Source organism: Oncorhynchus tshawytscha, linkage group LG09 (assembly GCF_018296145.1).
Source record: "Oncorhynchus tshawytscha isolate Ot180627B linkage group LG09, Otsh_v2.0, whole genome shotgun sequence".
Classification (NCBI taxonomy): domain Eukaryota; kingdom Metazoa; phylum Chordata; class Actinopteri; order Salmoniformes; family Salmonidae; genus Oncorhynchus; species Oncorhynchus tshawytscha.
In genome coordinates, this window is record NC_056437.1 from 71037450 (window position 1) to 71059481 (window position 22032).

The window sequence follows — 22032 nt, forward strand, 5'->3', positions numbered from 1 at the left end:
TGAAACATGTTATTTCCAGCACTCATTTATTGTGAAATGTAATATGATACAATTCAGGTAAAAGTAAAAAGTTTGACAACCATTCCTAATCTCCACTTTGTGTCAGGATTATCAGAAGAACAAGTTACTCCAGGGTGGAACCACCCAAGAGAACAGGAATATAGAAAATCAAGTATGAATGGGTAGGACCTAACCCCCTATTGACGCACCGGTGTTTCAATCTAAGTAACATTATAAAAATAAAAAATCACCATCAAACCCCATCAGTTTAAGCTGCAGATATCTGTTGCTTGGGCTTGCATGGGCTGCGTCTCAACCCACCACATCCGCCCTTCCGTCACCCTTCCGCATCTGCAGTGGAAAGTGGCGGATCGACAGCGCTGTGTGTCAGACCAGGAGACATCCCGAAAATTGGTCTTCTCACAAAAACGTCTGCAGCATCCAAACGGTATAGTATAGATATAACGGAATACTACAAGCAAGCCTGTTTCTCCCCCCAGTCAGAGGCAGCCTGCCTGTCTCCCAGACTCTGACTAGCAGTAAAAATCTATCCTCCTCTGTATTATGATCAGAAAATATATTTGTAGGCCTAAATTGTGTGTGTGGGGGGGCACTAATCATGTTTATGCAACCTATTAGTCACCCTTAAAATACTTCCAGAAACAATGTAATTTTTATTTCAAATTGAAAAAATCCACAATAAAAATTGGCCCACTAGTTATAGGAATGTGACATTGCACTGGAGAAAGAAGGTTTATTCTTCTTTTTCTTCTTGATTTCAATATGGAATGAGTAATGGTATTTGTTTGTTCTGTTTCATGTTGATTAAAAGGCTAATTTTAAGGAGTTAATTTGTATAATTTTGTTATATTGTTTTCTAACAATAGTAGCAGTTAATTCAATTGGGGCAGGCGTGGAGCATGGAGGTGCATGAGATGTTCCCATGTGATAAAAGGGGGGCATGAGTGAAAAGGTTCAGGACCACTGGCCTAGCTGACTATGTAGGGAAGGCTATCAACTCAGCTATATATTTTGTATGGCAAGATGTTGCATTGGAATGTTAAGTCAGTTGATTCACGGGACTGAGAGAGGAAGGAGGTCCCTCTAGCAGGTCTTCTAGGCTCATACATGTGCAGTCAACGTGCTCTGATCATAACCCTCCGGTGTCTTAGCTTTGTCTTTTGAGTTTAGTAGCCATTTTAGATAGGCCTACTACATAGTGGAAGTTATTGAGCTTTTGAAAGGGTTTGGTCTGATCTCATTGTTTTAAGTCTGGCATTTAAACACACTATCAGAGAATTTCACCAAACTGGGACAAAATAATGTAGATCGTTTTTGTTATACTGTAAAACAGTTATTTTCTGCTGGTGTTTGAAAAGATTGAAAACTTCCAAACCAAACATTTTGTGCCACAGCAGGCTAAACCTATCTGAGCATACCACAGATCTCCCTCTCCCTCCTCCTCCCTGGGCAGCTGTGGGGTCCTGTCAGCACGGGGCGTGCCACCCTGCCCCTGTCCTCGCCCCTCCTCCGGACCACACCCTCCCGCAGCTTTATTAACCTGGCTGCCTCCATTACTGCCCGCAGGATGGAGTACTCTGAGAGCCGCACACTAGGGTGAGACTTCATCACACACACACACAACTCAACTCTGCCCCTCTGTCTTGTCGGCCATGTTGACCAGAGGTGATTCTAAAGCCCCACTTTACGGTTCTCAACTTCAATACCCTTCAGTTAACATGTTGGATTGAAATAGACCGGAGCGTATTGTATCTTTCCTATATCACAGGCCAATGTTTACTCCTGACTTGTTTTTCTCAAGTGTACCTGAGTAGTCCTATGAGCATATTCTTGATGGATCCCCCTATCCTTCCCCATTCAGTTATGACACTAATGTAGAACGGGGAGATTCTCACAAAAACAATGGTGATCTACGTTTTGCTCTACGACCCCCACAAGTGTCCCGGGTCTCGACTAAAGGTAACCCATACAAATTAATGGAAGTATGGAGGTAGTTTTGTGCCAACAAAAATAAAGGTTTAAATATGTGTAAAAAATATATATATATTTATTTCCTGGGCTTTCTTATATCTCCTAGGTATAGGTCAGACACTTCAAAACCTTATTTCATATAATACATTTTTGGACTATCTATTTTTCTATAGGCTATACTGTAGCAGGAAAGGCCAAATTCAAGATTTTATCAAAAAATATACATATTATTTCTTGATAGATAAAAGGGTCATAAAATTACAAATAGCTAAATGATCCATGTTAACAATTCCATATGTCAGCTTAGATCAATAAACTACTTATCTTACTTACAGTTGAAGTCAGAAGGTTACATACACTTAGGTTGGAGTCATTAAAACTCGCTTTTGAACCAATCCACAAATTTCTTGTTAACAAACTATAGTTTTGGCAAGTCGGTTAGGACATCTACTTTGTGCATGACAAGTAATTTTTCCAACAATTGTTTACAGACAGATTATTTCACTGTATCACAACTCCAGTAGGTCAGAAGTTTACATACACTAAGTTGACTGTGCCTTTAAACAGCTTGGAAAATTCACAAAAATTATGTCATGGCTTTAGAAGCTTCTGATAGGCTAATTGACATCATTTAAGTCAATTGGAGGTTTGCCTATGGATGTATTTAAAGGCCTACCTTCAAACTCAGTGCATCTTTGCTTGACATCATGGGAAAATCAAAAGAAATCAGCCCAGACCTCAGAACAAAAATTGCAGACCTTGTTCATCCTTGTGAGCAATTTCCAAATGCCTGAAGGTACCACATTCATCTGTACAAACAATAGTACACAAGTATAAACACCATGGGACCACGCAGCCGTCATACCGCTTAGGAAGGAGAGGCGTTATGTCTCCTAGAGATGAACGTACTTTGGTGCGAAAAGTGCAATTAATCCCAGAACAACAGCAAAGGACCTTGTGAAGATGCTAGAGGAAACAGGTACAAAAGTATCTATATCCACAGTAAAATGAGCCCTATATCAACATAACCTGAAAGGCTGCTCAGCAAGGAAGAAGTCACTGCTCCAAAACTGCCATGAAAAAGCCAGACTACGGTTTGCAACTGCACATGGGGACAAAGAGCGTACTTTTTGGAGAAATGTCCTCTGGTCTGATGTAACAAAAATAGAACTGTTTGGCCATAATGACCATTATGTTTGGAGGAAAAAGGGTGAGACTTGCAAGCCGAAGAACACCATCCCAACTGTGAAGCACGGAGGTGGCAGCATCATGTTGTGGGGGTGCTTTGCTGCAGGAGGGACTGGTGCACTTCACAAAATAGATGGCATCATGAGGCAGAAAAATTGTGGATATATTGAAGCAATATCTCAAGACATCATTTAGGAAGTTAAAGCTTGGTCACAAATGGGTCTTCCAAATGGACAATGACCCTAAGCATGCTTGCTAAGTTGTGGCAAAATGGCTTAAGGACAACAAAGTCAAGGTATTGGAGTGGACATCACAAAGCCCTGACCTCAACCACATAGAAAATGTGTATGCAGAACTGAAAAGTGTGTGCGAGCAAGGAAGCCTACAAACCTGACTCAGTTACACCAGCTTTGTCAGGAGGAATTGGCCAGAATTCACCCAACTTATTGTGGGAAGCTTGTGGAAGGCTACTCAAAACATCTGACCGAAGTTAAACAGGTGTAGAAGGGGAGTTTAATAATGAAAAGATGAAAGAATAAACATGAGAGAGAAAAAAATACTACCTGGTGATTCAGGATTACTGAGGGCTATATGAAGGGAGAGAAATCAGGTTGGTGATGAAGTCCAGGTGTGCTTAATGATGGGGAGCAGGTGTCTGCAATGATGGTTGCCAGGTGAGCACAATTTGGGTTGCCAGGACCAGTGGTTAGTAGACCGGTGACGTTGAGCGCCAGAAAGAGGGAGCAGGAGTAGGTGTGACATGTAAGAAGAAGCATCGTACTGCATCGTACTGCATGTCACGCCTACTCTCTTGGCAGGGCCATGTTTCGGAGGACGTGTGGTTCTCGATCTTTTCCTCCCTTACGGGAGTTGCAGCAATGAAACAAGACTGTAACTACCAATTGAATATCACAAAACAGTTTTCACATTTAAAATATATATATATGTATAAGTGGTTTTGAAATCCTGTCTACTTTACACTCCTTTACAGTGTAAAGCAATGTTAAACAAGTCATCCCATTCTGTACTCTACTCTAGAATCTTCACAGAAACTTTGAATGTGTCATGTTCAGTACAATAGATATGATTTGGAAATAATACATGATTGATTGTTAATGTAGGTGGAGTTCTCACATACAGTAACTGTGTCATCCTTGTCTCACCCTAGTATTAGTCTAAAGATCAAGTTAGGCCTCAAGGCTGTCAGGTCATCCTAACTACCAGTTCTACAGTTAGGGATTACTTTCAAATGTCATCTGTCTCTCAACAGTCAAAAATTATAATTCTATGACTTTGCATTGGTGACATTCAATGGAAAGAACTGTGTAAAATCAACAATTTGCTTTTGTAGGCTCAACAGGTTTGAATCCTAACAACTTTGGCATGCCTGGCGTGCCCTTTTAAAGTATGTAATTACTGTATTGAGTTCAAGTGTCGTCTGTGTCCTCCTCTCCTCTCACAGCATAAAAGGAGCTTAGACCCACTACTCTGCACTCACTTCTCTCCAGCTAGAGCAGTAAGACCTCAGCAGACTCCATCAACATGTCCTTCTCCAGCAGCAGCTTCAGATCCTCCTCAAGCAGCTCCATGAAGGGCTCATCTATGGGTTCCTCGCGTATGTCCATGTCTGGTGGTGGTGGCATGTCCATGTCCATGTCTGGTGGAGGCAGCCACATCAGTGGCATTAGGGCCGGCAGCGTGTATGGGGGTGCAGGTGGCTCTGGGGTGCGCATCTCCAGTGCCAGAGCCTCCAGGTCCTTCTCTGCTGGTGGTGGCAGTTTCGGTGGTGGTGCTGGCTTCGGTGGAGGCTCCAGCTTCAGTATGTCTGGTGGAGGAAGTGACAGCCATGTCATCGGCAACGAGAAGTTCTGCATGCAGAACCTGAACGACCGTCTGGCCACCTACCTGGCGAAAGTTCACACCTTGGAGAAGGCCAACGCTGAGCTGGAGCTGAAGATCCGCCAGTTCCTCGAGGCCAAGGCCTCCCCCAGTGCTCGCGACTATGGTTCATCCCATGTCATCATCAGAGACCTCCGATCCAAGGTAAGCTTTTGTATGCCAGTACTGTTACACTTTTATTTCATGCCACATATTGAAAAACTTGCACTATGTATTTTATTTAGAATTTAAAACAAAAGTATCCATTTTATTTTCAGATGCAGGAAGCCATCCGTGTGAATGGTGCTGTCCATCTAAGCATTGACAATGCCAGGCTTGCCACTGAAGACTTCAGAATGAAGTGAGTTCACTCACCAAATTGGCAAATCTTTTGTCCACTCACTCAGACAAATATTGTCTCAATACCAGAATACCAGTACTGACTCAATACCAGAAAAGTGACCGACTGATTCCGGTCTAGTGTACAAATAAAAATATTGATGCCGTCTGTCATGTAAAAAAGCTCACACCGTGAAATAGCTCAGGTTCAATGATTACAGAGCAAGTTGAGACACACTGGTACACTGTAAATCATTGTATGTTTTATTATGTAGGTATGAGACCGAGCTGTCCATGCGTCAGTCAGTGGAAGCAGACATCGCTGGGCTGAGGTGTGTTCTGGAAGAGCTGAATATGTCCAAGAAGGACCTGAGCATGCAGATTGAGGGGCTGAGAGAGGAGTTGGTCTACCTCAAGAGAAACCACGAGGAGGTCGGGTTCTGATTCCCATACTAGCCTATCTATAGTGTCGGGTCTTAAAATAACAGATCCAGCCAGGCATTACTGTACAACATTTTTGTGAGCAAGTAATACATCATAATCTATGTATTTAAATCCAGAAACATTTGAATAAATCTAGAACCACTTTCTGAACCATGATGATGACCTACAGACCTAAATCTGTTTCATTGTACTTCTGCAGGAGCTGTTGTCCATGCGTGCCCAGATGAGCGGCCAGGTCCATGTGGAGGTTGACGCTGCACCACAGGAAGACCTCAGCAAAGTCATGGCTGAGATTCGCGAACACTACGAGGCTGTCGCTGCCAAGAACAACAGAGAACTGGAGGGCTGGTTCCACGCCAAGGTAATACTTTTTGTCATTGTAAAAATGAATCCATAATTTAGGTTCACGATGTCAAATGTCCCATCAATTTAATTGTTCATGTAAAATCATTATTTGGATGGTGTTTTCCACAGACTGAGGCGCTGAACAAGGAGGTTGCAATCAGCACAGAAGTTATCCAAACGTCCAGATCTGAAATCTCAGAAGTCAAACGCACACTGCAGAGTCTTGAAATCGAACTGCAATCACAAATAAGCATGGTAAGACTGTTCAAGAATGTTTCAATGTCTGCCACCCATCAATGAATTTGCACAACTACTTCCTGATGTTGTGTTTAACTCTTCATTTCTCTCCAATAGAAATCATCCATGGAAAATACCCTCGCAGAGACAAAGAACCGTTTCTCCATGCAGCTGTCGGGTTATCAGATGCAGGTGACTAGCTTGGAGGAACAGTTGGTAAATCTCAGGGCTGACTTGCAACGCCAGGGCCAGGAATACAAGATGTTGCTGGACATCAAGACCAGGCTGGAGATGGAAATCGCTGAGTACAGGAGACTGCTGGACGGAGAGGCCAGAAGGTGAGCCAAACAAGCCTATTCTATTAGTCCATCAAATGTTATTCTTAGGCTATCAAGGGTGTTTTGATTCTAAACTTTGAGCAGGTTCCAGGCTAGACTCACTTACTTTCTTAGAAGCAAAACAGTGGCCCCACCAGTTTGTACACTACCAGTAGAATCATGTCAAAACCTTGCAAGGTAAGACCTTGCCATATTGTGTTGGGTACAGTCGATTATGTGCTCATTGGTGTTTTCTGTTTGGTCCACAGTGTCTCCTCCTCCTCTACCAGCACCAGGAAGGTCATCACAGTGGTAGAAGAGGTGGTGGATGGGAAAGTGGTCTCCTCCACCCAATCCTCAGCTTCTTCCTATGCACGCCGCTGATGCAGTACATGAGTGTACTGAGGGAAATACAACAACTGATTATCTGACTCACTAAACATCCAGTGCATATCTGGAAGGCAACAGCAATAAAAAATAATACATCTGAAATCCTTTGTTTGTTCAATTACTTTGTCTTCATAACAGGCTAAAATGTTACTATTGTTTTTTCACAAAATGTCTGCTTTAGTTTCATGAATGATTTCATTTGTGCCTATTTAATTCAACTTCATGAAATAGTTTCAGTTGTGAGTGGTAAGGTGGAACTTGGTGTTAGCCTGATTACTAAGTACGGGTGCCACCTAGTGTTGGGTTTAGGGATGCAAGTAGATGTTAAGCAAACCTACACACACAGTGGGGCAAAAAAGTATTTAGTCAGCCACCAATTGTGCAAGTTATCCCACTTAAAAAGATGAGAGAGGCCTGTAATTTTCATCAAAGGTACACTTCAACTATGACAGACAAAATGAGAAAAAAAATTCAGAAAATCACATTGTATGATTTTGAATGAATTTATTTCAAAATAAATTATGAATTTATTTGCAAATTATGGTGGAAAATAAGTATTTGGTCACCTACAAACAAGCAAGATTTCTGGCTCTCACAGACCTGATCCTTCTTTAAGAGGCTTCTCTGTCCTCCACTCGTTACCTGTATTAATGGCACCTGTTTGAACTTGTTATCAGTATAAAAGACACCTGTCCACAACCTCAAACAGTCACACTCCAAACTCCACTATGGCCAAGACCAAAGAGCTGTCAAAGGACACCAGAAACAAAATTGTAGACCTGCACTAGGCTGGGAAGACTGAATCTGCAATAGGTAAGCCGCTTGGCTTAAAGAAATCAACTGTGGGAGCAATTATTAGGAAATGGAAGACATACAAGACCACTGATAATTTCCCTCAATCTGGGGCTCCACGCAAGATCTTACCCCGTGGGGTCAAAATGATCACAAGAACGGTGAGCAAAAATCCCAGCACCACACGGGGGGACCTAGTGAATGACCTGCAGAGAGCTGGGACCAAAGTAACAAAGCCTACCATCAGTAACACACTACGCCGCCAGGGACTCTGTACATGCACACACACACACACTCTTCTCGCACTCCAACTGTACATGCACACCCACACTGTTCTCACACTCCAACTGTACATGCACACACACACTGTTCTCGCACTCTAACTTCACCTCATGAAAAAGCAAACAGGTTTTAGGATTTTAAAAAGTATCTTTAACCAAACTGACTTGTAAGTTCCAGCAATGACTTTGATGTTTCATATTTGGTATACTGTAAATGCCCAAACTGAAGCAATGACTTGTATGTTTCAGCAATGACTTGTATATTTTTCAGGAAATGCCCATATAAGCTGGGAACTTTGTTCACTTTCACATTTTAGTTCATGTAAATGAACTAACTATTATTACGTTACAGTATGAAATAGCTGTGTCAGCCAAGATTACATAATGGTTGTGAATTTGTAGATGTTCAAGAATGTGATTTAAGAGGTGATTTAAGACATACAATATGTCAATATGTCAGTCCAGGGCATGTTTTTTAGAGATGTCTTGGTTTCATCTTGTCTGTAGCAAAGATTAAGTATTCATATTGCAATAATTGGCACAGCTTGTACTAACAGTCACATTCCACATTGCCAAAGCACATTTAAAGTTTTATTAACTCATGGGCAAATGTGCAAAGCAAGCACTAATATAGGAATGCCTTGATGCTAGTGTCAAAAGGCCAAAGGCAACTTTTTTGAATTTAGTGTTCCCCTGTTTCCTCAGATCTGTCTCATCCCTCCCTATGTGTAAGAAGCTGTATAAAAGGAACAATGGTACCTCCCTCGAATATACTCACTCCTCTTTACAGACAGTAAGACAGCTGCAGCCACCATCACCATGACCTCCAGCAGCAGCTTCGTGTCCTCTGGTGGATCCATGAGGAGAGCATCTATCAGCTCCTCTCCATGTCTGGATTTGGCAGCACGGAAGATGGCAGCTGCATCAGTGGCATGAGGGCTGGCAGTGAGTACGGAGGTGCAGGTGGCTCTGGGGTGCGTCCAGGTCCTTCTCTGCTGGTGGTGGTGGTGGTGAATTTGGCTTCGGTGGAGTTGAAGGAGGAGGCTTTGGTGGAGGAGGCATGGCCATGTCTAAAGCAGCGGACAACAGTGTCAGCGGGAAGATCGCCATGCAGAACCAGAAAAAAATGTTTAGCCACCTACCTGAGCAAGGTGGCCACCCTGGAGAAAGCCAACACTGATTTGGAAATGAAAATCTACCTGTTTCTGGAGAGTAAGGCTCTGACTGCTTTCTATGCTAACATTTTTGACCTCCAAGCAAAGGTATATCAGCTCAACCTTTTTTTGTGTGGTATAGCAGTATTGTGTTCAATGTACACTGTGTTGTTGGGTTAGGGTTATGTACACTGTGTTGTTGGATTAGGGTTATGTACACTGTGTTGTTGGGTTAGGGTTATGTACACTGTGTTGTTGGGTTAGGGTTATGTGCACTGAGTTGTTGGGTTAGGGTTATGTGCACTGAGTTGTTGCTGATTTAACTTTTGGGTCTGTCATGGCAGAGACGGGCCATGTTACAAAGATTTGACTAGACAGCTGAAAATGCCTTCAGGCCCAACAAACCCAGAGTTGATGATGATGAGGAATATTTCAAAAGAGCAGAAAATCTGTTGAAAGTATTGATGTATCTTGAATATGGGTGTTGGTAATTAAAGTTGTTGTTCAGACTGAGGCGTAGGTCATGCCAAGCAACACCACTTAAGAATGTTCACAAAATACCACCATGCCCCCTTAGGCCTTATTGCTTGTATAGTCATGACGATGACCTTTTTATTTCCTGGCTGCCATCCATCTAAAAGGAACTATTCTTCTGTGCATCAACAACACAGGACGGTCCCATGATGACTTCAGGGAGAAGGAGGTTTTCAAACAATATGTCGCCCATTGTGATCATATGTCATCAGGACATTCATGTAAACGCATGCGGGTATTAATAAAATATAAACTATGGACAAATCTCAATAAACCTCCTATTATCATGACATTGAACACTTTTAATAAAATCATATGCATATGATGATGTGCATGATGTTATGTTTTGGATGGTATATTATATCTATGGTTATTGATAATAATCACAACCATGGCTTCTGAAAAGATGAAGAGGACCCTGAAAAATATGACATGCAGTAGATCTCATATGATTTTGTTGACTTTTATCGTACATCTTAAAATCTATTGAAGTGCTATGTACATGCTAATAAAGCTCAATTCGATTTGATGAGTTGTATGCAGTAAGGGGGAGTAGCACTCCCTCTGCTGGCTCAGGCTCCACAGTAGGAACGTTCAGACACTAGATCAACTCCAGTCCCAGTTTCTCAAGTATAAGATCTTGTCATATACAGTGCCTTATTCGAATATTGATTAAGTATTTTTTTCTCTCTCATCAATCTACATACAATACCCCATACTGACAAAGCAATAACAAGTTTAGACATTTTTGCAAATTTATTTTAAAAATGTATTACAGAAGTATTCTGATGTATTCTGATGTGATCTTCCTGTCTGGGTTGGCGCCCCCTCTTGGGTTGTGCCGTGGCGGAGATCTTTGTGGGCTATATTCGGCCTTGTCTCAGGATGGTAAGTTGGTGGTTGAGGATATCCCTCTAGTGGTGTGGGGGCTGTGCTTTGGCAAAGTGAGTGGGGTTATATCCTTCCTGTTTGGCCCTGTCCGGGGGTGTCATCGGATGGGGCCACAGTGTCTCCTGACCCCTCCTGTCTCAGCCTCCAGTATTTATGCTGCAGTAGTTTATGTGTCGGGGGGCTAGGGTCAGTTTGTTATATGTGGAGTACTTCTCCTGTCCTATCCGGTGTCCTGTGTGAATTTGAGTATGCTCTCTCTAATGTTCTCTTTCTCTCTTTCTTTCTCTCTCTCGGAGGACCTGAGCCCTCGGATCATGCCTCAGGACTACCTGACATGATGACTCCTTGCTGTCCCCATTCCACCTGGCCGTGCTGCTGCTCCAGTTTCAACTGTTCTGCCTGTGATTATTATTATTTGACCATGCTGGTAATTTATGAACATTTGAACATCTTGGCCATGTTCTGTTATAATCTCCACCCGGCACAGCCAAAAGAGGACTGGCCACCCCACATAGCCTGGTTCCATTCTAGGTTTCTTCCTAGGTTTTGGCCTTTCTAGGGAGTTTTTCCTAGCCACCGTGCTTCTACACCTGCATTGCTTGCTGTTTGGGGTTTTAGGCTGGGTTTCTGTACAGCACTTTGAGATATCAGCTGATGTACGAAGGGCTATATAAATAAATTTGATTTGATCTTGATTTGATTTGATTCAGACCCTTTACTCAGTATTTTCTTGTTGGAGCACCTTTGGCAGTGATTACAGCCTCAAGACTTCTTGGGTATGACACTACAAGCTTGGCACACCTGTATTTGGGGAGTTTCTCCCATTCCTCTTTGCAGATCCTCTCAAGCTCTGTCAAGTTGTATGGTAGCACAGCTATTTTCAGGTCTCTTCAAATGTTCGTTTCGGTTCAAGTCCGGGCTCTGGCTGGGCCACTCAAAGACAGTCAGAGACTTTTCCCGAAGCAACTCCTGCATTGTCTTGGCAGAGCGCTTAGGGTCATTGTGTTGTTGGAAGGTGAACCTTCGCCCCAGTCTGAGTTCCTGAGCAGGTGTTTCATCAAGGATCTCTCTGTACTTTGCTCCGTTCATCTTTCCCTCGATCCGGACTAGTCTCCCAATCCCAGTCTCCCGCTGCAAAACATCCCCACAGCCTGTCACTGCCACAATCATGCTTCGCCATAGGGATGGTGTCAGGTTTCCTCCAAACGTGACACTTGTCATTCAGGACAAAGAGTTCAATCTTGGTTTCATCCGAACAGAGATTCTTGTTTCTCATAGTCTGACAGCCTTTTAGGTGCCTTTTGGCAAATTCCAAGTGGGTTGTCATGTGCCTTTAACTGAGGAATGGCTTCCGTCTGGCCACTCTACCAAAAAGGCCTGATTGGTGGAGTGCTGCACAGATGGTTGTCATTCTGGAAGGTTCTCCCATCTCCACAGAGGAATTCTGACGCTCTGTCAGAGTGACCATCGGGTACTTGGTCACCTCCCTGACCAAGGCCCTTCTCCCCCGATTTCTCAGTTCGGCCAGGCAGCCAGCTCTAGGACGAGTCTTCGTGGTTCCAAGCTTCTTCCATTTAAGAATGATGGAGGCCACTGTGTTCTTGGGGACCTTCTACGCTGAAGACATTTTTTGGTACTCTTACCCAGATCTGTGCCTCAACACAATCCTGTCTTGAAGCTCTATGGACAATTCCTTCAACCTCATGGCTTGGTTTTTTCTCTGACATGTATTGTCAACTGTGGGACCTTATATAGGCAGGGGTGTGCCTTTCCAAATCATGTCCAATCAATTGAATTTACCACAGGTGGACTCCAATCAAGTAGTCGAAACATCTCAAGGATGATCCATGTGTAACGGCTTTCTTCTGTGGACGAAGGATCGGACCAAAGCGCAGCGTGGTTAGTCTTCAACATGTTTCATAAACACAATAAACGTGAACACTACAAAATACAAAACAACAAATGTGAAAAACCGAAACAGTCCTATCTGGTGCATAGACACAAAGACAGGAGACAACCACCCACAAAACCCAACACAAAACAGACTACCTAAATATGGTTCCCAATCAGAGACAATGACTAACACCTGCCTCTGATTGAGAACCATATCAGGCCAAACATAGAAATGGGAAAACTAGACACACAACATAGAATGCCCACTCAGCTCACGTCCTGACCAACACTAAAACAAAGAAAACACAAAAGAACTATGGCCAGAACGTAACACCATGGAAACAGGATGCACCTGAGCTTAATTTTGAGTTTCATACAAAGGGTCTGAATACATATGTAAATGAGGTATTTCAGTATTATTTTTTTAAATAAATTTGCAAAAATGTCTAAAAACCTGTTTTCACTTTGTCATTATGGGCTATAGTGTATAGATTGTTGAGGACATTTTTTTTATTCCATTTTAGAATAAGGCTGTAAACGTAACAAAATGTAGAAAAATGGAAGGTGTCTGAGTACTTTCCGAATGCACTGTATATACAGGTAACTACCGAAATAAAGGTAACACCAACAATGTGGCCATGGCTGTATACCCGTACCTGCAATTTAAATAGTAGGCATTTGGAGTATGCAAAAAAAGGACATTTTATTGCATGTGAAATATCAAAAATGTATGAATTAAATTCCAGGAAGTCATACTCATTTCGGCTTTTCATTTAGTAGAATTCGCTGCATACTATAGAGGAAGATAATTGCCTTTTGAAACCCAGGTGTGTTTGACAACAGCTGTTAATCAGCTGAGGGGACCAACTGTACCAAAATGAAGGAATGGCGAGAATCAACGTAATTGCGCATTAGATGACGCGTTGCAGTAGGATGAGCCTAGTATGCTGATATTTGTTGTTAACTGCATTTGTTTTTTACTAAACAGTATGTTCTAAATAGTATTCAGTACAATAACTACACATTATGCAGTTTAAGTAAGTAATAGGTAAGTCAGACTTTGGACACGGCCAGTGTCTAAAGACGCCTGCATACTACGTTTGGTTTGCTCGTAGCAGAACTTGGCTAGGTGAAGCGAACATCTGTGCCTCGCATACTCCCTTAACTAAACGTCTAAGCCATTGGGGGGAATTGTTTTAAGATGGTCATACCATGGATCATTTAGCTCTTTGGATTTCAGGCCCGCTTTAGGTATTAAAAAAATATATTTAACAATTCTTTGAAAAAATATAGAATTTGCCCTTTACCACTACAGCCCATAGAAACACATTGAATAACACATTAATACATGTTAAAAATTAAATCAGAAGGAATAAGGTTCTGAAGTGTCTGTCCTATATTTAAGAGATATAAGAAAGTTCAGGAAACATTTGTGTCTTTTTTACACGTATTTAACCCCTCATTTTTGTTGGCACAAAACTACCTCCATACTTCTATTAATTTGTATGGGTTACCGTCGTAGAGCAAAATAGAGAAAACATTATGTTCGCGAGAGTCTCCCTTTTCCATAGAGGGGTCATAATAGCTCATAATAGGTCAGATACTACAAATGTTTTCGTGAGAAGGCTGATTTTTGTGATGACTCAAAAGGATTAAAAGACCATTGCTTGAAAAACTAGATATGTATTCTATCGTTAATGCTGTCTTTGGTGTACACCACCCGATGCTACAGGAAGGCCATAAAGATCATTAATGCTGTCTTTGCCACCACTAACATTGTGACACTGACTCTACTCCAGCCACTTTAATCATGGGAATTGATTTGGCGTGCTTATCAAAACACAATTACCATCACTTTTTTCCGCTCCTATCAATATATATTTGTTATTGAGTCATACAAAAGTAATACATTGCATGAAGTTTAAAATGCATTCTGTGTAATGTAATATATTTTAACATGATTCATTTTTATAAAATAATTTGATTAACAAAATATTTAATCATATATATATATATATATATATATATATATATATATATATATATATATATATATATCAAATTACTTTAGAGTGGAGTGATACAGCAACACTCAAGAAATTACAGAAATAACACTTTTTTTGCATTCACATATCTTGCCACCTGAAATCACATGATGTATCCATACCATATGCTTTAAACTCATTGCCTTTCCCTTTGGTCACAGAAAAAGCATCCCTGGAAGGTAACCTCTTTGAGACAGAGACATTACTCTACTATGTCTAGTTATCAGATGCAGGTCACCAGCTTGGAGGAACAGTTGGGAAATCTCCGGGCTGACCTGGTGCAACATTACAGCAATGAAGGTTTTGAAGCCCTGTGGTACTTTAATTTACTTACTTTGCTCTTATATGTTTTGCAGTAACAGCAGAATGTCGTCATCCTCCACCAGAACCACAACTGTGATCACTACGATGGAGGATGGAGAGGCTAGTCTGGACCTGAAGTGGGAAAACTGTTTGTGGACTTAAAATTGATGAAATGCTGTAGGTCCTGTAGCGGTGCAATCTTATTTGTCTTGCAGTAACATCGGTGGAAGTTCCTCCACAACAACCAAGACAGTGACCATGATAGATAGAGGAGAATCGATGTGGTGGGAAAATATTTTAAATGAAATAGTTAATGAAACCATTTTTAAACGTGAAAAATACAAGATATAGGTTTGTGACTCACCTTCTCTCCTGTTTATGTTGCAGCAGTAGCAGCTCCACAGTGGTATCTGTGATAAAGGATATGGCGAGGTGTTCTCACGCCATACCTAGTCACACACCGAATTAGGTTCTAGTCATGGCAAGGGTCAACCCAACTAAATTAACTAATCAAGCTATTCTTTATCTCTACAAAACTGAATTCCATTCATTTTCAAGGTAAACCTGTTACATCTTAAACATAAGTGTGAGTTCTAGTGAATCTATTATAAAGGTATAATACTCAGGAAGCGTGATATACAGTGGGGCAAAAAAGTATTTAGTCAGCCACCAATTGTGCAAGTTCTCCCACTTAAAAAGATGAGAGAGGCCATCATAGGTACACTTCAACTATGACAGACAAAATGAGAAAAAAAATCCAGGAAATCACATTGTAGGATTTTTAATGAATTTATTTGCAAATTATGGTGGAAAATAAGTATTTGGTCACCTACAAACAAGCAAGATTTCTGGCTCTCACAGACCTGTAACTTCTTCTTTAAGAGGCTCCTCTGTCCTCCACTCGTTACCTGTATTAATGGCACCTGTTTGAACTTGTTATCAGTATAAAAGACACCTGTCCACAACCTCAAACAGTCACACTCCAAACTCCACTATGGCCAAGACCAAAGAGCTGTCAAAGGACACCAGAAACAAAATTGTAGACCTGCACCAGGCTGGGAAGACTGAATCTGCAATAGGTAAGCCGCTTGGTTTGAAGAAATCAACTGTGGGAGCAATTATTAGGAAATGGAAGACATACAAGACCACTGATAATCTCCCTCGATCTGGGGCTCCACGCAAGATCTCACCACGTGGGGTCTAAATGATCAGAAGAACGGTGAGTAAAAATCCCAGAACCACACGGGGGGACCTAGTGAATGACCTGCAGAGAGCTGGGACCAAAGTAACAAAGCCTACCATCAGCAAGGGCATTGAAGATAAAACGTGGCTGGGTCTTTCAGCATGACAATGATCCGAAACACACCGCCCAGGCAACAAAGGAGTGGCTTCGTAAGAAGCATTTCAAGGTCCTGGAGTGGCAGTGTGTGAAAACCTTGTGAAGACTTACAGAAAACGTTTGACCTCTGTCATTGCCAACAAAGGGTATATAACAATGATTGAGATAAACTTTTGTTATTGACCAAATACTTATTTTCCACCATATTTTGCAAATAAATTCATTAAAAATCCTACAATGTGATTTTCTGGATTTTTGTTTCTCATTTTGTCTGTCATAGTTGAAGTGTACCTATGATGAAAATTACAGGCATCTCACATCTTTTTACGTGGGAGAACTTGCACAATTAGTGGCTGACTACATACTTTTTTGCCCCACTGTATGTGCGTAAAAGTCCATTCAAATTCTTCCAATGATATTGTGAACCTAACAGTGCTGCTGGTGGTTGAAGGATTAAAATGATCAAATGACCTTGTCTGTGGTTACTGGTATCTTCATTCTTTATCTCAGAGCAAACATGTCTATAGTGCCATAGTACTAGAGTGTGCAATAAAGTATGTTATAACTAAGAATTGTAAAAACGACCATGAAATCACATACCTAACAGGCAGTTGTGTAAAGTACCAAAGTCATTTTTTGTGTTCTGTACTTCTCTATTTATATTTTAGACAGCTTTTACTTCACATTCCTAAAGAAAATAAGGTACTTTTTACTCCATACATTTTCCCTGACACCCAAAAACACTCATTTGATTTTGAATGCTTAGCAGGACTGGAAAATGATCCAATTCACACTTATCAAGAGAACATCCCTGATCATCCCTACTGCTTCTGATCTTGCGGACTCATGAAGCACACATGGTTTGTTTGTAAATTATGTCAGTGTAGGAGCGTGCCTCTAAATATCCATAAATATAAAAGATAACAAAAATTGTGCCATCTGGTTTGCTTAAAATGAGCAATTTGAAATAATATATACTTTCGATACTTTAGTATATTTAAAACCCAAAACTTTTACTCAAGTAGTATTTTACTGGGCGACGTTCACTTGAGTCATTTTCTACCAAGATAATCTTTACTTTTACTCAAGTATGAAAATTGGGTACTTTTTCCCACCCTGCTAGCAGGGAGGTGATGGTGATCACAAACAACATATGGGAGTGTGTGGGAGTCATCTTTTCTACAATCAAAATACTACAGCACCCATTTTACTACAGTGCTACCAGTATCTATACTACCTTCTCAGCTCTGTACACTTTATTTCTAATGAGTATAGTGGCGATACAGTAGTGTGCAATTGCGGTACAACATTCAGGGTGCAACATTCAGTCTTGACCTGTTACCAAAATTCTAGTAAAGAGATTAATTTGCCACTCCGGTAGACAATATCATAATTCAGGATCATAATACAGGATGAGACAAAAGAAAGGAGAGATTTGGTGTTGCATTAGTTTCTTTAATAATGAATTCCAGTACATGGTTTTAGGAATTACATGTTATCAATAAGTGATTTTTCTGGAGGAAAGAAACTGGAATGGCACTCACTACAACACAGATCAGACGAGATACAAAGTTTTCTATAAGTCCCTCAGTAACTTCACTGATCCCAACATAGAGACATTTGCATAATAGCAAATCAGTCAAGTTGACCCCCAAAGAACATAACTCAAAAAGCACAAAAGGTATGAAAAACGTAAGAAAAGTGTAAGGAAAAACATATATATATATAGTATTTATATAAAAAAAGGAATAATACTTAAGAGGTTAAAGGTATTTAGCTACTATCAGTACTGCGGCTGCTGCTGCCACCACTGCTGCTGCTGCTGCTGCTGGAGCTGCTGCTGCTCATGTCTGATCTCTCTCTTTTGTGAATTTGCTCGTGTGCTTTGAGATGGCCTGACTGGCTGAAGTTCTTCCCACACTGGAGGCAGGCGAAAGGTCTCTCCCCAGTGTGGATTTGCTGGTGTGCTTTAAGATGTCCCAAACGGCCAAAGCTCTTACCACACTGTGTGCAGCCGAATGGCCTCACCCCGGAATGTATCTTCTCATGTGTTTTGAGGACCCCCGAGTTGCTGAATGTCTTCCCGCACTGAGAGCAGCAGTACGGTTTCTCACCGGTGTGAATCTGCAGGTGGTTGTGGTAGCTCATTTCCTTGGTGAAGCTCTTCCCACAGTGTTGGCAGCAGAAAGGCCTCTCTCCGGTGTGGCTTAGCTGGTGGGCTTTGAGCTCCTTGGACTGCCCAAAGCTCTTCCCACACTGAAGGCAACAGAAGGGCTTCTCGCCGGTGTGTAGCCGCTGGTGTGAGCGGAGGTCATCTGCTTTGGTGAAGCCCTTGGGGCAGTGGGCACAGATGTAGGGTTTCTGACCCGTGTGAATGAGCTGGTGCCTCTTCAGGTTCCCTGCCTGGCCGAAGCTCTTGCCGCACTGCGAGCAGGTATACGGCCGCTCTCCTGTGTGAATGCGCTGGTGTGTTTTGAGGTTCCCCAGAGTGCTGAAATTCTTCCCACACTGGGTGCAAGAGAAAGGCTTCTCCCCACTGAGGTTACGAGGTTTGCGTGGGGTTGTGCTATGCCCTTTCGTGCTTGTGTGCCCTGGGCCTTTGCCAGCATGGGTAGACTGCAGCTCGTAGAGGCCTCCTGCGCCAGGGAACTCGTTGTCCAGCCTATGGCCTTCCATGACCCCGTCATGGCTGAGCTTGTTTAGCTCGGTCCGGAGCTCGGCCATGTGGATAGACTCTAGGCTCATTTCGGTCTTGATGTGGCTGGACATCAGATTGGGCTCGTACTCAGTCTTGATGGCCCCGAGCTCGGTGGTGTAATAACACTGCAGGTCAGCGTGCTGCTCCGACCTGATGTAGTCCAGGCTGTCGGACACGTGGGTGATGTAGTCGAACACCAAGCTGGGCTCGTAGTGAGACTTCATAGAATATGAGTCGCTCTCGTACTCAGAGCTGTGGAAGCAGTGGAGGTCGTGGACGTGGTGCTCAGACTTGATGTAGTCCAACCCACTGATCTCCATCTTGATCTGTTCGTGGCCCAACTCCGCCGTGCTCAGTGGCTGGATCTCTGACAGGTCCACGGTGTGAATGGGGTCCAGGTCGTCTGCGGGCTCAGTCTTCACGCAGGGCAGCATGATCATGGGCTCTGCGATCTCTGCCGCTAGCGTGCCGAGTGTGGGCGTACTGCAGTCGGACGAGAGCAGGTGGAGGGTTGGCGAAGTGCACTCAGGCCGAAGTGGATCCAGCGGTGGCGAGCCACACTCTGATGCATGCAGCGTGTCAAGTCCTAGCGTAATGCACTCCGTCTCTAACTCTGCCATGGCTGCAGAGTCCTTATGCACCCGTCTCCAGTTAGTCCAGTAATGGATCAGAGAATAGTACTACTTTGCCCTTTAAAGAGCCTTGGTCCACTTGAGTGTCCCTCTGACAGTACAGCTTGTTCTGACGCCAAGCCTTCTTCCTTGGGTTAGGAGCAAAACCTATCTTTGAAGCCCCTGGAATGAAAGAAGACAAGGGATATGAAATAATTCAGTTAAAAAATATAACCCATTGTCTTCTACGGGCTCACTTCAATTAGAATATAGCAGGGGTAATGTAACTGATAGGCCTAGTAGGGAAAGTAATACAAAAATAACAGGTCTGTCAACTCATAATAACATTGGCTTATTATTACAAATAAAACAAGCACACAGAATACTAAAAAGATAACTACACAGACTCACAATAACTAGTGACAAGCAAGCTATATGTATGAGAAAACACACACAGATGTGCAATGACAATAGAGATGTGCAAACTTCGAGAACGGTTTGTATTTTGTATCTCGAAAAGTTTTAATGACGGCTGGTGAGAAGTTGGCAGCCAAACGTCCTGAAATAGTTTTGGCTACTTCTAACTTCACAACATTCATGCTCGTCAATTCGATGACTATACAATAACTCGCCTTGAAATCTAAATATCACATGCTACCAAAATGAAGGACTTTAATGTAAACTTCAACATGAGTGTTCATGCAATACCTGCATGTTCTGACCAACTAGGTAGAATGACAAACCAGCCACGCACATCATGCACTAGTTGGCTGCAAGAATCTGGCGGTGATTTTTTTCTCTCACCCAGTTGGTTGAGGATGGCAATATGCAAGCTATTGGGTGACATATGAAGTGCTTTTACAACCAGCACAAACTTTTCGGAGAGGGGATTTTTTTCACCAGCCAACTCTTTGCATAATTTTTAAAAGGCATATTTCAGTTTACCAGCTGACTACCATCGTACAAAGACAGGGCAAGATGCCATTTCTAGCTAACTAGCTAGCCAGTGGCCATCTTGTTTATCGCTAACGTCGATGCTGCTAGCTAGCTTTACAGATGCGTCTAACTAGCTCGATGACATGTAGCTAGGAAGGAAAGTGAGACGGCTATCCTGTACTGTTACTAGCTACTTTTTTAATTCACTTTGAGCGTGCATCCTGAACCCTTGCAGGTAGTACTAGGTAAGTGTCGCTAAACTAAATGAATTGTGTCGAATTACGAAACCTGTGTTGGGCCATGCACATTCACACACTGGCATATGAGAAAGTGGTGGAAAAAGAAGGAAATCAGTATTTAAAAAAAAAAGCTAGCAATAGCTACCTGCGGTTTCTCCGATTCATGGCTTTTTTAGCCTTCGGCTCGCTGTCGCCACAGTTGCTTGGCTTCAAACTGAACCGGACCCGCCACGTCCACCTCGACCAAGCAACTCTGCAGCCTCCGTATTGCTTTCTCCTTTCTTTTCCTTACTCCCTCTCTCCTCTCCTCCCTCTCCCCTCTCTCTCTCATTGACTAATTCTGCTTCGTTTTCACTCCCTTGACGCTTTCCCCGATGTTTCTGCTGTGCACTTCCGTCGTCTGATGGAAATGCGCGCGCAGCATGCGTTCATCTCGCTTCATATATTGCTATCAATCGGTGGGACTCGCAACATTGTATCATTCTCTCCACTGATCTATGGATTCGGCTCGTAAACGCAGTTGTAAATCAATCAGAGTATTGTCAAAGACCAGCCCTGTCAGAGTCCACTCTTGTAAAACGTCCAGGCTACATCATAGGCCAGGCTAGTGCTTGCAAAAACATAATTACAGACATATAGACAGTAACTGAACGTCTTTGATTTTATTTTTTTCCAATAACGTATGTATAACATATTTGAACTATTCATGTAACTTGACATAAACTCAAATTATAGCAGTAGTTCAATAGTGTCTAACTTGCACTTTGTGTTGCAGTACTTCTCTCTATTTCTACTTCTCTCCACTATTTATTGTTCAAATGACATTTTCACTCTCCAGGTGTGTATATATACCCATGGTAAATAAAAGCAACACATGACCACATGTTTACATTACATAGACATTAGAGTTGGTACTAATAACTGGGTCCCTGACTTGAGTCAGTATCTGATGCAGCTTCTTTTTTTTTGATCACCTGGACCAGCCTTAAATGTCTGCACAAATCCCTGCTGAGAAGACAAGCACAAAGACCCCCACTGACGCCAGCTACCTAAAATCACGAGACTCAGACATGAGACACTTTTCACGAGTTTTACCTGCTTGGTTTATATTGGTAATATAGGGTGCACAACCAACCAATTACACTATCTGATCAATTATTGTAAGTGCCAGGGAGAAAAGAAGGAC

General features: G+C 42.3%; 2 protein-coding genes across 2 annotated transcripts; one reads left to right on the forward strand and one right to left on the reverse strand.

The window, feature by feature from the left end:
* The first annotated feature begins 4667 nt into the window (after nucleotides 1-4667).
* Nucleotides 4668-7232, forward strand: LOC112259179 (keratin, type I cytoskeletal 13-like). The gene is made up of 7 exons (XM_042327343.1): nucleotides 4668-5223; nucleotides 5337-5419; nucleotides 5673-5829; nucleotides 6041-6202; nucleotides 6316-6441; nucleotides 6541-6761; nucleotides 7010-7232. Exons 1-7 carry the CDS (start codon nucleotides 4723-4725, stop codon nucleotides 7122-7124), a joined length of 1365 nt encoding a protein of 454 aa, XP_042183277.1. The 5' UTR covers nucleotides 4668-4722; the 3' UTR covers nucleotides 7125-7232.
* A 10571-nt stretch (nucleotides 7233-17803) lies between these two features.
* LOC112258574 (gastrula zinc finger protein XlCGF57.1) lies at nucleotides 17804-21270 on the reverse strand. The gene is made up of 2 exons (XM_024433017.2): nucleotides 20992-21270; nucleotides 17804-19854 (listed from the first exon to the last, which is right to left on the reverse strand). Exon 2 carries the CDS (start codon nucleotides 19678-19680, stop codon nucleotides 18136-18138), a length of 1545 nt encoding a protein of 514 aa, XP_024288785.1. The 5' UTR covers nucleotides 19681-19854; nucleotides 20992-21270; the 3' UTR covers nucleotides 17804-18135.
* Nucleotides 21271-22032: the final 762 nt, after the last annotated feature.